The sequence below is a fragment of the Acomys minous genome (assembly GCF_964271855.1).
Source record: "Acomys minous genome assembly, chromosome: 14".
NCBI classification, from domain to species: Eukaryota; Metazoa; Chordata; class Mammalia; order Rodentia; family Muridae; genus Acomys; species Acomys minous.
In genome coordinates this window covers 60,325,730-60,339,602 of record NC_140496.1, presented here as the reverse complement: position 1 = coordinate 60,339,602, position 13,873 = coordinate 60,325,730, and the positions used below count along the sequence as shown (strand labels likewise).

The following is a 13,873-nucleotide window of genomic DNA, read 5'->3' as shown; positions in this document are numbered from 1 at the left end:
GCCTGGCAGTCACCAGACCCTAGTTTCATCCTACAAAGACAGAGAAAAGAAGAACCAATGTCTTACCTCAGCAGGTAAGGGTACTTGCCAGTGAACTTGGGTTCAATGCCCAGAACCCACACGATGAAAGGAGAAAGTTACGTCTCACAAATTGTCCTCCGACTGCCATATGTGTGCCCACACACATACACATAATAAATAAATTTTATTACATGTATTAATTTGGGGGGCTATTGTTGGGACACATTTGGAGGTCAAAGGGCAACCTGCATGAGCTGGTTCTCTCCTTTTACACATCCTGGGGATTAAACTGGCGTCTTCAGATTTAGCAAGTGCCCTTATTTCTCCCAAGCCATCTCTCTAGCCCTGTGATCTGAGGAAATTTTAACTCTGTTCTGTTTTGTTTTGTTACGGAGCCACATGTATCCCAGGCTGGCCTCAAACTCAGCATAGAGCCAGGAGTAAACTAGCCCTTCCGGATCCCTCCTTATACCTCTTATGCTGGGATGGCAGGCGTGCACCACTATACCTAGTTATGACATACTGGCACTGAACCCAGGACTCTGCATGTAAACATCCATCAACAGCTACATCCACACTCCTAACGGTAAATTTTAAATAAGAAATGGAAAGAAACTGCCTACTGCTCTCAACCAAAAACACTGATATTTCTGCATCTAAAAAAAAAAAAGTCTATTGCCACATTCAACAGACTAATGAAAGGCCTAGAGACACAATCATTGCAGTTCCGGGTTCCTGCCTTTGAAATGACTGCAGATCACTCTTAAGTATCCCTAGTGGAAACCTCCTGGTTGCAGACGGCTATTCCTTTTAAAATGTCACATCTCCCCCCTAAAATTTGTACACTCACACACAACCACAAGAACACAAATGCCTATAATAAAAACTGTACAAAACCACAGCCACATAGTAACTTTGTCTTGGAGGACTCAGATCTTCCTATAAGCAGCCCCTCAATTTACAAAAACAAATCAAAGTCTTGCTTTGAAACAATACTCTCAGCCCACCTTACCAAATATCTTTAGCCGAGACGACTTATCTAAGCAAAGCAACGGGTTTTCTGATTGGTACAAACCTTACGGTAAATGATTCCCCAACAGTTTACAGATGGTACACTATTTTAGAAATTTTCATGACTCAGTTAAGAACAGATCTGCTCTTCAAACAATGGTGATTGTATGGAAAAGAAACTTAAATAACTTATTTGCATAGTAAACAAGTTAGAACTGTATCTTACATACTGTAGGCGAATCAGTAGGTTTACAGGGCGCCTACTGTATACCAGGCACTTAGTAGTTTTACAGACTACACATGCTCCGTGATGCATGTGTATCTAACAACGCCTGACATTTGTAGAACGCTGTCACTCCTCTCTGACCGTGAGAACACCCATGGGCGTCCCAGTTTTACACTCCGGGTTAACAAACTGGGAAGAGTTAACCCGGTGGAGGCGTGACGGTTCGTTTGCGGGTCTGAGCTCCACAGCGGAGCCTTTTGACTCATAATCTAATCATCGTCTTCTCCCCTGGTTACTCCACAGTCATACTCCAGTCCCTCTGTTGGATTTTTTTTTTTTTAACTTAAAAGACTACTACTTGACGGCTTCCACTATGGTGCTTGCCGGCTTGTCCGGAGGCAAAGCGCGCGCACACACACGCTTTATCGCTAGCTTGAAGAGCTCCGTCCCGGCGCGTCCAAGTTCAAGACCGCCTGAAAGGCGCGTTTCCTCCCAGCGGCGAGCGCCCCAGCTCCCCGGCCGGCGCCCCGGCCCGCGCCCGCGGCTCGCACGCTGAACCCTCCTTCCCCTGGCCCGAGGCGCCCAGCTCCCGGCCAACCACGGACACGCGGGACACCCATGGGCGACGCCAACAGCTCAGCGGACGAGGCCCCGTGGCCTCCCTCCCGGCCGCATCCCGTCGCCTACCTGCCCGGGCCGCGACGCCACCTCACGCTGGGATACGAGACTCACGCCCGCGGCCTCTCGGGTCCAGCGCCAGCCTCTTCGTCCCGCCCCCGCAGGTCCGCAGTCCCCGCCCTCCAGTCTAAGACACGCCCCTCCCTGGGATAGCCCCGCCCCCTCGCCCCTCCCCTCCCGGGTCTTTCCTCTTGGAACCTAAGCCAGGCGGTGTCTTAGCCCGCGGCGCTGCTGCACCAGAGTGGGCTGGATGGCGCAGGCTCCTCGTCGAGACCCAGGCCCAGGCCTGGAGCCCAAGCTCTGTCGCTTCATCTGCAGTCCGACCAATCCCACGTGACCGACCCGCACCGCAAGGCAGAGCCAGGTTGAAGCAGAGGAGTGAAAACAGCACCTTCTTTAAGAAAACCATAAAGCAGCTCAGGGAGCAAGCAACCCTCGGGAATGTCAGCTAGTAGAAAGATGCCAATAACGCACCTGGCCCCAGGTTTGGAATCCCAAGCCAGATGCCTTTGATGCCCACTCCCGGTGCCAACCCGGTCGCCACACCCGGTTGAGACTCAGGCTTAAGCGCTCCCTGCTACGCGATCTTGCTCAGGTATGCTCATGGCTCTGTGCCTGCTGTAAGAGTAGCCCAGTTTCACTCTACCAGACTGGGATGAGTGGAACCTATTTCCCAGCACGATCTAACCGCCCCGCCCCACCCCACCCCACCCCACCCACTCCATCTGACCTTACGTCTGATAACTAAGCTTCCCTCGCTTGTTAACACAGTGGTACCAAAATAGAGGACTGACACAGAGAGGTGTTTGATTACACATCACAAATGACTGTCACCAGCCAACGAAACCAAGTCAAAAAAAAAAAAAAAGGCAGCTTGTCTCAATCTGTAGAGACAATGAAAAGATTACTTTCTATGGTGAGGGAGAAATAGTAACTGTACATTTAAAACACTCTATGAGGAAATAAATGTGAATTTTGTTTGGGATAAGTTGTAAGCACTGGTCTTTACGAATTCCACCGCTTCCTTGCCTAATGTGTGTGTCTTTACTCCTAGACATATGTGTTCTTTATTATTTTTTTATAGACAGGGTCTCACAATGTAGCCCAGGCTGGCCTGCCTCGAACTTCCCCTCCTCCTGTGTCTGCTTCTGGAGCGCCGGCATAAGGCATGGGCCACCTGGACAATCTAATCTAATCTATTTGCAAAGTATCACAGAGAGTTTGGATTAAGACGGTGTTTTGAAATTTTTTGTTTTGAACTTTGTATCAAAGAAGAGTCCTTAGCAGAATGAAAGAGATTTGAATTCAAGATGAGTGGGATAAATTAACTCACACGAGTGTATTCTACTGCCCTCTCATGGGTGAGGTGGAGCTGCATCTAATTGTAGTAGGTGCCCTTTAAGTCTGAGAATGACATTTAGTCATTTGTATTATTTTGGTGACTAGGAAGCCAACATGAAATAAAATCAGGTTCTTGACAAGTATATAGCTATCAAATAGAATTTTTAACTTCAGAAACCAGGAAGAGGAGTCTTACATCACAGCTAGTACAAACATGTCCTAAGGGACACACCTAAGCTCACGGCTACCTGCAGTGAAAACCTGCAGGAATTTGCTTGCATTACCTTCTGACATGTCTTGAGGAGTTCTCTTCTTCATATATCTTATAGCCTCAAAGGGTGAACAACTTGAAGCAGAAGAAAAGTCTTTCTTGTACTTTTGGTGTCTAAAGTAGTATCTGATGCTTTACATTTGATCCATAACTGCTTTTTAAATAAACTGAGTGAAATATCAACCCACCCACTAGATGGCAACACAGTTGTGTGTGAACAAATGTAATCTGGACAGCTGAAGCATCTCTTGGCCTGAAGTATCTCCCTCTCTGTCTCTCTCTACCTCTCTGTGTCTGCCTATCTGTCTGTCTGTCTATCTATCTATTTATCTATCTATCTATCTATCTACGGACAAGCCTTCACTACGTATCTTTGGCTGTCCTGGAACTCACTGTGTAGACCAGGCTTGTTTGAACTCACAAAGATCTGCCTGCCCCTGCCTCTGCCTCCAGAGTGTTGGACTGAAGGCTGTCACCACCAAAGCTAGCATGCATGTCTCTAACAAGTTACACAGGTCTCCAGTTTCCACAAGCTAAGAAGCCCCTGCCTGGATACATCTTCCTTCAGTACTACTTACAAATGCAGATTTTCTGAACTTTCATACACCTGGCCTGAGTTTGCTTAAGAACGCTACAGTTGACTTGGGCTTTCTCAAAGAACTTTCACATGCTTCCAGGTACCTTAACTGGGTTCTGTAGTCCCTAAGCCCATCTTCTCAGCACTAAATCATTGGCTTGTGTCTTTGGCTACCTCTGATAACTGTCCTGCCTGAAAGTCTTGCAGACTCTGGTGTCACAGAACCTTATGTCCCCACTGCTGCCCCTCACAAAGAGCATCTTAAGGACATTGTCTACCTACCTTACATTTGCCCATTGGCCCCAAAATAGAAATTATATCTACTATACAAAGGTGTGAAAGGAGCCGGGTGAGGTGGTGCATGCCTTTAATCCCAGCACTTGGGAGGAAGAGACAGGCAGATCTCTAAGAGTTCGAGGCCAGCTGGTCTACAAAGCAAGTCCAAGACAGCCAAGGCTACACAGAGAAACCCTACCTCAAAAAACAAAGAGTATGGACTCACTTGATATGAGTACTGTAGGATTCAAATTTTCAATGAAAAGCCCACTCATATTATTATTCAGTTTATTTACTTTATTCATTCCGTTGACTTAAGACCCTCAGCAATTAAGTTGAGTTCATAACACCAGGTTTCATAACGATAGGCCATGCGAATTTGAGCAACATTTGTCTTGCGGATATCATTTCCAACAGGGCCTTCCTCGAGGTAATTGCTGCCCAGAAACTTTGCTTTTTCCTGTAAGAGAAAGGTGGGTAGAATGCTCAATGTCGCTTTCTACACTGGGATAGACAGTGATTGCATCCTCCACCACTGTTGGTGGTGGCCAGTTGACTTAGGGCCTCCTGATGCATGTTTCCTGAGAAATCAAATGCAGAGACATGGCCAGAGAACAGAACTCGGAGGGGGAGTTGTGGGGACTCATTAGATCGTCACAGGCTGCGCCCTACCACTGAGCTATAGCCCCAGGCCAGGCCGGGACAGCCTGCCCATGGCAACTGGATGTGCTTTGTGCAACTCTTTCCTGCCTGTTTTCTTCACTCCGCGCTAATGTCTCAGTGTTTAGATTGCTAGACCCATATTCAGAAGAGCAGTGTCAGCCCTGATCAAGTGTACCTCGTGAGAAATTCCACACTGCAGAACACTGTTCCTGGCCACTTCACACATGTCACAGGTGCTCAGCTTGAAGACTTGGGCGGCAATGGCATATTCTTCCATCAGGGGCTCCTGTGGTTATTTATGTAAGTGAGGAGAGGGGGTTGATTAGTAAAAGAAACTGTGCACATCCTATGGAAAGCCACTAGAGAGGTGCCTTGGTTTGACTTTCAGTTTCTGGGTGGGGAGTGGTAGCTCAGCAAAAACACACTTGGATGGCTCACGCTGCCGTGGGTACCTTGGTGAAGTGGAATTGCATCGGGTCATCGGTGGACAGTGAGATCATCAGGCCTTTCTGGAGGAAATCTAGGAAAGGATTTTTCGCATATTCCAGAAACAGGCTGTTGTTACTTAATGGCGACATGGCGATGGGAATCTGGGCTAAGAAAAACAAGTACTGTAACACAGGACTCTGAAAAGAAAACAGAAACGACAGTAAGGATAGTGGAAAAGACTAGACACTGAAAACCTTAAAAATCCATGGTTGAGGCTGGAGAGATGGCAGTAAAGAGCACTGTCTGCTCTTCCAGGGGTCCTGTGTTCAATTCCCAGCAACCACATGGCGACTCATGACCATCTATAAAGAGTTCTGGTGCCCTCTTCTGGTGTACACGCATACATGCAGGCAGACACTGTATACATAATAAATAAATCTTTTAAAAAATTTTTTTTTCAGGCCAGGCGTGGTGGCACATGCCTTTAATCCCAGCACTTAGAAGACAGAGGCAGGCGGATCACTGTGAGTTGAGGCCAGCCTAGTCTACAAAGAGAGTTCCAGGACAGCCAGGGCCATTACACAGGGAAACCCTGTTTCAAAAAGAAAAAAAAAAAAAAAAAAGGCCGGGCGTGGTGGCGCACGCCTTTAATCCCAGCATTCAGGAGGCAGAGGCAGGCGGATCGCTGTGAGTTTGAGGCCAGCCTGGTCTACAAAGCGAGTCCAGCACAGCCAAGGCTACACAGAGAAACCCTGTCTCAAAAAAAAAAAATTCATGGTTCCCAAGCAGTGGTGGCACATGCCTTTTATTCTACAGTTGAATTAAGGCAGAGGTATGTGGATCTCTGTGAGTCTAAAGAAGGCCAGCCTGGTCTGCAAATTGACTTCCAGGACAGCCAGGGATACACAGAGAAACCCTGCCTTGATAAACAAAAAGCAAACCAACCCCATGGTCAACCTTAAGCTTTAGCTTTCAACAAAGGTACCCGCTCCTCTCTTTAAGTCTCCTGGGAGATGATTTCGGTTTTTCAATGTAAATACTACTTACAATGAAATATTCTGGTATTTCTTTCAGAAGCACTGGGCAAAATCAGCTTTAAAAATTTTTGAGTCTTAAGTTGACAAAGTTAGATGGTCTGATCGAGGCAATTACAGCTCTAAAGTCACCCCAAAACCTTTTTTTTTTATGAAAGCTATGACTATCACAGGAGGCATTTTAAAGCTACAACAAGAAACCTGGCACACACACACAAAAAATGTAGCTTGAGGGAAGCCAACCACCTCCGACTTTACCTGTGAGAGTTCTAATATGGAAGTCAGGAGATGTGTGTTGATTCATCTCAGAGGGAAACTAGCAGGGTCACCTTGAGAGAAGCCCTTTTGGACTCTCACAGATCAACCAGCTACCTAAGTAACCCCCAAAAGGTTTATACTCATTTCACAATAAGTACTAAAGACTCAGTTCCAAAATTGAAGTTGTTCTTTTTTTCAACCTTGCAAAGTTGAAATCAGCAATGGCTGGTGGGAAACAGTGGGTTCCATAGTCCCTGATCATGAAAATGTCCTGTTCTTTGTGTCACAGGCTGGCTCTCCCGGAAGCTATGAGCTTCCCCACTAATCTAGCATGGACCTCACCCAAAGTTCCGTATCAGCCTGAGGTTTAGGACCTGCCCTGTCCCTCCTCACTCTGATGCTTTGGACTTATTCCTGTAGCTAAATGGAACTTTTTTTCTCTTTTTGTTTGTTTGTTTGTTTTTGTTCGGTGTTTGGTTTTTAGAGACAAAATTTCTCTGTGTAGCCCTGGCTATCCTGGACTAGTATTGCAGACCAGACTAGCCTCAAATTCACAGAGATCCTCCTGCCTCTGACTCTCCAGTGCTGGGATTAAAGGAGTACACCACCACCGCCCGGCTTGACTGGAACTTTTCAACCCTAAGGAGCCATTTAAAAGCACCCAGGTTATCAGGTACCAGCTGTTAGCTGGGGGAGATGGGTGGGGTGCCTCCTGCTTATCCTTCGTTCACTGATGAGCTCAAACTGCATCTCACACTGAAAATGGACCATAGTTATTTATTTGTTACAGGCTCTAATATAGAATTATTATTGCTATTAAGAAAAGATACATAGCCAAGCATGGTGGTGCACCACCATGCCCAACAAATTTTTAAATTTTAATTTAAAACTTAATTTAAAAATTAAAATCATCTCAGGAGGCAGAGGTAGGTGGATCTCTGTGAGTTTGAGGCCAGCCTGGTCTACAAAGGGAGTCCAGGACAGCCAGGACTACAAGAGAAACCCTGTTTTGAAAAACAAAAAGAAAGAAAGAAAGAAAGAAAGAAAGAAAGAAAGAAAAGAATAAATCCCCTGACTGGTGGTGGTGACACATGCCTTTGATCCCAGCACTCAGGAGACAAAGGCAGGTGGATTTCTGAGTTCAAGGCCATCCTGGACTACAAGAAGTTCCAAGACAGCAAGGGCTACACAAAGAAACCCTGTCTTGAAAAACAAGAAAGAAAAAAGAAAGAATCCTCCTTGCCAGGCAGTGGTGGCACACACCTTTAATCCCAGCACTTGGGAGATAGAGGCAGGTAGATCTCTGTGAGTTTGAGGCCTGCCTGGTCTACAAAGAGAGTACAGGATAGCCAGAGCCCTGTTACACAGAGAAACCCTGTCTCAAAAAAACAAAAAAGAAAAAGGAAAGATTCCAAGCCAGATGTGCTGATATTCTCTGTAATCCCAAATCCCTGCAGTTAGAAGTAGAGACAGGAGAATTTCAAGATGGTCTTCAGCTACATAGCAAATTCAAGCCCAGCCTGGGCTACATGAGACCCTGTCCCCCAAAAAATAATAAAAATAAATAAATAAATAAAGCTGACCTCACCTTCTTTAAATTCAAGCCATGAGAGATATTGTCTGCTATCATAAAGGCTGTCATGAGGTGCGTGAGAGCTCCAGCCTCCCCACAGTGAGGGCGGAACAGGAAGGTGTTCATGCCTCGTTCCCTGTGAAAGCAAAAGTGCTGTGAGAACCCCAGGTTCTGGGCAGAGACAGTTAGAAGAAACCCCACTGTCAGAGTTAACGCTTGGGAAGGGAACACTGCAAAACATAACTGCAAATTCTCATTTGACTTCTTCCTAAATACAAATATTTTATTTTTAAAGAGGCAGCTGGGGCTGGAGAGATGGCTCAGTGGTTAAGAGCACAGGCTGATCTTCCAAAGGTCTTGAGTTCACAACCATCTACAATGTGATGAGATGCCCTCTTCTGGCCCGCAAGTGTGCATGCAAGCAGAACACTGTATACATAATAATAAATAAATAAATCTTTAAAAAAAATACAAGAGGCAGCTGAGGATATGATGGGCCAAGGAGTCAATGGAGAATCAAGTACCCACCCCCAGTCAGAGCATCTTCAGTCTCAGCACATGCCTCCTTGGGTACCAGGCACATACACGGTGCCCAGACAGACACACAGGCAAAACACACATACACATAAAAAAATTTTTTTAAATCTTTTTTAAAAATTGTGGTGGTGTGCATCTGTGATGCCAGCACTCCTAAGGTGAAATGGGAAGGCAAGGCAAGAACTGCCAGGAAAAACTCTCAAATAATCTAGTATGTAGTGTGGCAGAAACAAGCGTGGCCCTGCCTCCATAACCTGGAAAAGAACCAATGTCTGAAAACTGCCCTCTGCCCTCCCCACGTGCTTTGTGGCGCATCCGCACCAATACACACTACACACACTAAGGCAGCCGTACACTCACAAGCAGAGGCTTCCAAGGACAGCCCTTCAGCCCACTTCTCCTGTACTTACTTTCTCAGGCTGTTGAGCACCGTGATGTTTGCATACATGTAGTAGGCATAGTAAGTGTAAGACGGGTTGTTTTCCACTGTCCACTCCTCAGGTTTGGGACTCTTGGAGGAAAACATGTGACCACTGTGTTTGGACTCATCGTCCACACTGTCAAAGCCAGTGATCTGTCAGGAAAGTGAGCCACACTGTGGGGTTCGGTCCGAAGGCAGAGAGGCTGTGTCATCAGAGAAACTCCTCAGACAGCTCCAAAGTGGGGAGGGGGCAAGGGAAAGAGATGAGCAGGGAGAATCAGCGATGACCAGCAAGGGTATGTGAGGAGGAGGGGAGCCCGCGGGGTCATACTCACATGCTTGAGAAAGACGCTGAGGTCTGGGTGAGCTTGGGGGTTGATGGTGGCCTCAAACACCGGAAGGAAAATATTCTCCAGCATCTTTCCAAAGTGTGGCAGGAAGTTCTTGGATCGGAAAACATCACTAAAGGCAAGAGGGAAGGGAACTTCGGAGACAGAGCATAGTAGGACGACAGTGTGGGAGCCAGAGAACCAAATGTACCAGAAAAAGAACCTGGTGTGTTCACCCTACACCCACTCCCAGATGCTCTCTCTGCATACACATGAAGAGGAGTTTGGGTTGGCCTGGCATGGAACTTGGCACCGGACCACATACCCCAGCTCTTCTGCAAACTCTCTATGGCAAGAAAACTCAACCTTCACAACGGAGTCCAGCCACGAGAACTATTGTCATTATGTCACAGGGAACTCAGCAATCAAATGCACGTGTGGTCACAGGACAGCAAGCAGGGAGTGACCATCAGGAGTGCATCTCTGGAGCTGGGGGGTGTAGCTCAGTTGGCAGAACACGTGTCTAACATGCACAAAGCTTTAGGGTTCAATCTCCCTGAACCCCACCAACCAGACCAGACAGAAGTGGTGATGCATGCCTGGACTTTGTTAATGCCAGTGCGCTCTCTCTCTCTCTCTCTCTCTCTCTCTCTCTCTCTCTCTCTCTCTCTCTCTGTTTCTCTCTCTCCCCCCCCCCCCACCGTGTGTACCTGTGTGTGTCTGTCTGTCTGTCTGTCTGTCTGTCTGTCTGTCTCTCACACACACTCACACACACTCTTCATCTGTGGTAACAACAAACTATACCCCTGTATATATGCCAGAAACTTTTGTAAATAGCTGCATTAATCCTGATAACAACTCAATACATTAGGTGCCAGTTTTAGGTGTTTTGAGAGAGCTGAACTCAGAGCTTTGTGGTGGTGGTGGAGCAAACGCTTTACTAGCTGAGCTGTCCTCCCCCCCCCTCACCCCCCCCACCCCTCCGACCCCCGGTCCCAGTGAATGAAACCTTGCCATGCCATAGGGCACATAAGCGGTTTGCCAGAGAGTGTGTAAGCACGTAAGTTAGATAAAGATCAATGCTACTGCGCATCGGATAGAAGCCATCCCTGCAGGCAGGGAGTAACATCCTCAGCAGCACTACTGATGAAGACTCTGATTGTAAAGAGCCTGGGCTCCTGTGGGTGAATCAGCCAGTGGTGGTGAAGGTTCACATACAAGACAACTACAGTTGAGTTCTGACGTGGCGGCACCATTCTGTAATCCCAGCACTCAGGAGACAGAATCAGGTGAGTTATGAGTTCAAGTCTAGCCTGGGCTATATAGGAAGGCTCTGTCTCAAAACTAAAAATAAAGGTGCCAGGTATGCTGTACAGGCCTTGACTCCCAGCACTCAGGAGGCAGAGACAAGTAGATCTCTATACATTGAAAGCAAGCCCGATCGACATAGAAAGTTCCAGGCCAGCCAGGACTATATAACGGAGATTCTGCATCAAAAAATGAAGTTATATGCCAGTACAATACAGACAAACTTGGCAAAAAATGAACTGGACACAGAGAAGACCAATGAATGGTGCACACAGTTCTAACTGTAACAGACAAGACCAATGCACGTGTACACAGGAGGATTTGAGGCCAGCCTGTGCGACACAGTAAGGCTTTATCAGAGAGATGGGGGGCAAGAGGGAGAGGAGGGGGCTACTCTGGAGCTAGTCCTCGGCATAGCCCCTCAGCATAGCTGACTTTTGCCTAATGAGCTATAGCTATCTGGTTCAGGGCGGGGAGGAGAGGCAGGTGAGAGGAGAACAGAGCCCCCCCCAACCCCCTCAAAAGGGAGGGGGCAAGTACATACTAGATCCTGGGGACCTGGATCATCCACGTCATGTTGGGACAGTAGATGCGATTGCACACAAACCAAGAGGACAGTTTGCACCACTCATCCGGACTGCGACCATAGATGGACAAGCGGGGCTCTGCGTGCTGGTACTTGGCCTCCACCAGGTCTGCACCCACCTCCTGCAAAGCCAAAAAAGGAGTCCAAGGCCAGGAATTCCCACAAGTCCCCCACAGAGGTCTAGACTGGTGGCATCTGGGGAGAGGAGGTGCGGAGATGTGAAAGTGAGTGAGAAAAAGAAGTATCCAAGATCTAAGGGAACAGACAGCAGAGGAGAATCTACTGAGGACAAAAGACTTGTAGGATGCGACAGCGACCAGACAAAGGATGAGGAAATAGCCATGGGGCCTGCAAGACAGGTATAGCTGTGTGATATCCTTGTGTGATATACCCCTGCTCCCTAAGACACAACCTCTGGCCTCACATGCTACTCCTCTGCCCACCCCCCCACCCCCTCCACCCCCCCCACCCCCCTCCACCCCCCCACCCCCCCCATCCCCCTCCACCCCTGCTTCTTTTTTTCTTTTCTTCTTTTTAGATTTATTAGCTGGGCGTGGTGGCGCACACCTTTAATCCCAGCACTTGGGAGGCGGAGGCAGGTGGATCTTTGTGAGTTCCAGGCCAGCCTGGTCTATAAAACGAGGCCAGGACAGACAAGGATACACAGAGAAACCCTGTCTGGAAAAACCAAGGAAAAAAATTTATTTATTTGGGGCTGGAGAGATGGCTCAGTGGGTAAGAGTGCTGCCTGTGCTTCCAGAGGACCCAGGTTCAGTTCCCAGCACCCACATGGCAGCTCACAACTGTCTGTAGCTCCAATCTCTGACACCTTCACACAGACATACGTGCAGGCAAAACACCAATGCACATAAAATTAAAATAAATTATTTTTAAAAAATATTTTATTTATTTTTATTCTGTCTACATGTACACCTTCATAATAGAAGAGGGCACCAAGTCTCATTAAATGGTTGTTAGGCACCATATGGTTGCTGGAAATTGAACTCAGGACCTTTGGAAGAACAGCCAGTGCTCTTAATCTCTGCTATTCCTGTTTCTTAAAACACAGCATCACGCCAGGCGTGGTGGCGCACACCTTTAATTGCAGCACTCGAGAGGCAGGTGGATCGCTGTGAGTTCGAGGCCAGCCTGGTCTACAAAGCAAGTCCAAGACAGCCAAGGATACACAGAGAAACTCTGTCTCGAAAAAGCAAAAACCAAAAACAAACCCACCAAACAAAAATCACCACCACCACCCCCCACAGCATCACAAAGGATGCTACCAGCTCTGCCCAAATCTCAGGCCAAGTCCTTAGGCCCTAACCCACACCTTGGCTTCTCTACTCTAGAAACAGAGACATCCCCACACCTCGAGATACCTCCCTCCCCTCTCTCTGTCTTTCCCTCCCTTCTGTCTCCCTCTTCCTCTCCTGCCTTCCCTTCTCTCCTCCCCCATTCATGAGAGATACCGAGTATTTTTTTCCGTACCTTGATGATAGTGGCAAAGTATTCCCCATTAATGTAATTGTCTGTTTTTAGGTAGAGATCTCGAAGCTCACTTGCACCCACAGGATTGTATTTGTCATTGAATTTATCAAAGCGCTGGAACGTCTGGCGTCCCTGAATCGGGAAACAAGAGCAGAAGTTTTGACTATCAGAGCTTCCTGGAGGCAGGGTCCTGGGTGATGGTGACCTGGAACAGGGGGCTGGTCTCAGGGGAAGGGGGGAGGCTGCAAGTTCAGTGTGAGTGATAGCGGGTGAACCTCAAAACTCAGCAGGCCCGGGTGCTTCCATCACAGTAGCCAAGGTAGTTAAGAGGTCTATGCTAAGGGACAGATGGCCTGGGACATTTGGGGTTCTGAGCCAGTAGAGTAAAAAGAACATCTTCCCAACCTACAGCGTGCACATCCAGAGAGTCCACAGTCAGGTCGTACGGATGCATATTTAATTTAGCAAAAAGTTCCTTTAGGGTCAGGTCCTTCTCTTTGGTGCTGTAGACCACTCTGTCAGCATTGACCTGGTAGGATTTCTTTATAAAGCGCAGCAGATGCTTCTGGTTCATGCAGGCAGCTGCGTGGATGTGAGTATCCACCTGCGTTCACACCCAGAGAAAGAAAAAGGAGTAATCAGTCTTCTTCATCCTACTGTTAGTGGCCCCATTGCCTGCCACGCCCACTGAGGAAGGAGGAAGAGACAGATGATGACGTGACCTGACAGCTAATGGAGGAGGTCCAGTAGTAAAGACCCATTTGTGTGCTCTCTGCACTTGTGCCAGAGTTAGCTCGCACCGGGCTAACTGGGCACAGGGATGATGTTTGCTTTCCTCAAACATCA

At 47.6% G+C, this 13,873-nt stretch overlaps 2 protein-coding genes across 5 annotated transcripts in view; both read right to left on the bottom strand.

Moving 5' to 3' along the window:
- Window positions 1-2,564, bottom strand: part of DENND2C (DENN domain containing 2C) — a 77,853-nt gene extending 75,289 nt beyond the window's left edge. For 2 of the 3 annotated variants that reach the window (XM_084757945.1, XM_084757947.1), the window contains exon 1: window positions 1,946-2,030. The gene's annotated coding sequence lies outside the window, so the exon portion shown is untranslated. Of the gene's footprint in view, window positions 1-1,945; window positions 2,031-2,410 lie in introns of those variants that run through there. The other variant, XM_084757946.1, reaches the window with a different exon arrangement.
- Window positions 2,565-4,683: 2,119 nt separating this feature from the next.
- The window catches only part of AMPD1 (adenosine monophosphate deaminase 1), a 28,779-nt gene continuing 19,589 nt past the window's right edge, over window positions 4,684-13,873 (bottom strand). For both annotated transcript variants that reach the window (XM_084755341.1, XM_084755342.1), the window contains 9 exons: window positions 13,437-13,631; window positions 13,028-13,159; window positions 11,498-11,661; window positions 9,652-9,778; window positions 9,306-9,469; window positions 8,374-8,494; window positions 5,517-5,690; window positions 5,240-5,350; window positions 4,684-4,861 (listed from right to left, as the gene is read on the bottom strand). In XM_084755341.1, coding sequence (XP_084611467.1) covers window positions 4,703-4,861; window positions 5,240-5,350; window positions 5,517-5,690; window positions 8,374-8,494; window positions 9,306-9,469; window positions 9,652-9,778; window positions 11,498-11,661; window positions 13,028-13,159; window positions 13,437-13,631 — 1,347 coding nt within the window. In that variant the 3' untranslated portion in view covers window positions 4,684-4,702. The remainder of the gene's footprint in view (window positions 4,862-5,239; window positions 5,351-5,516; window positions 5,691-8,373; window positions 8,495-9,305; window positions 9,470-9,651; window positions 9,779-11,497; window positions 11,662-13,027; window positions 13,160-13,436; window positions 13,632-13,873) is intronic.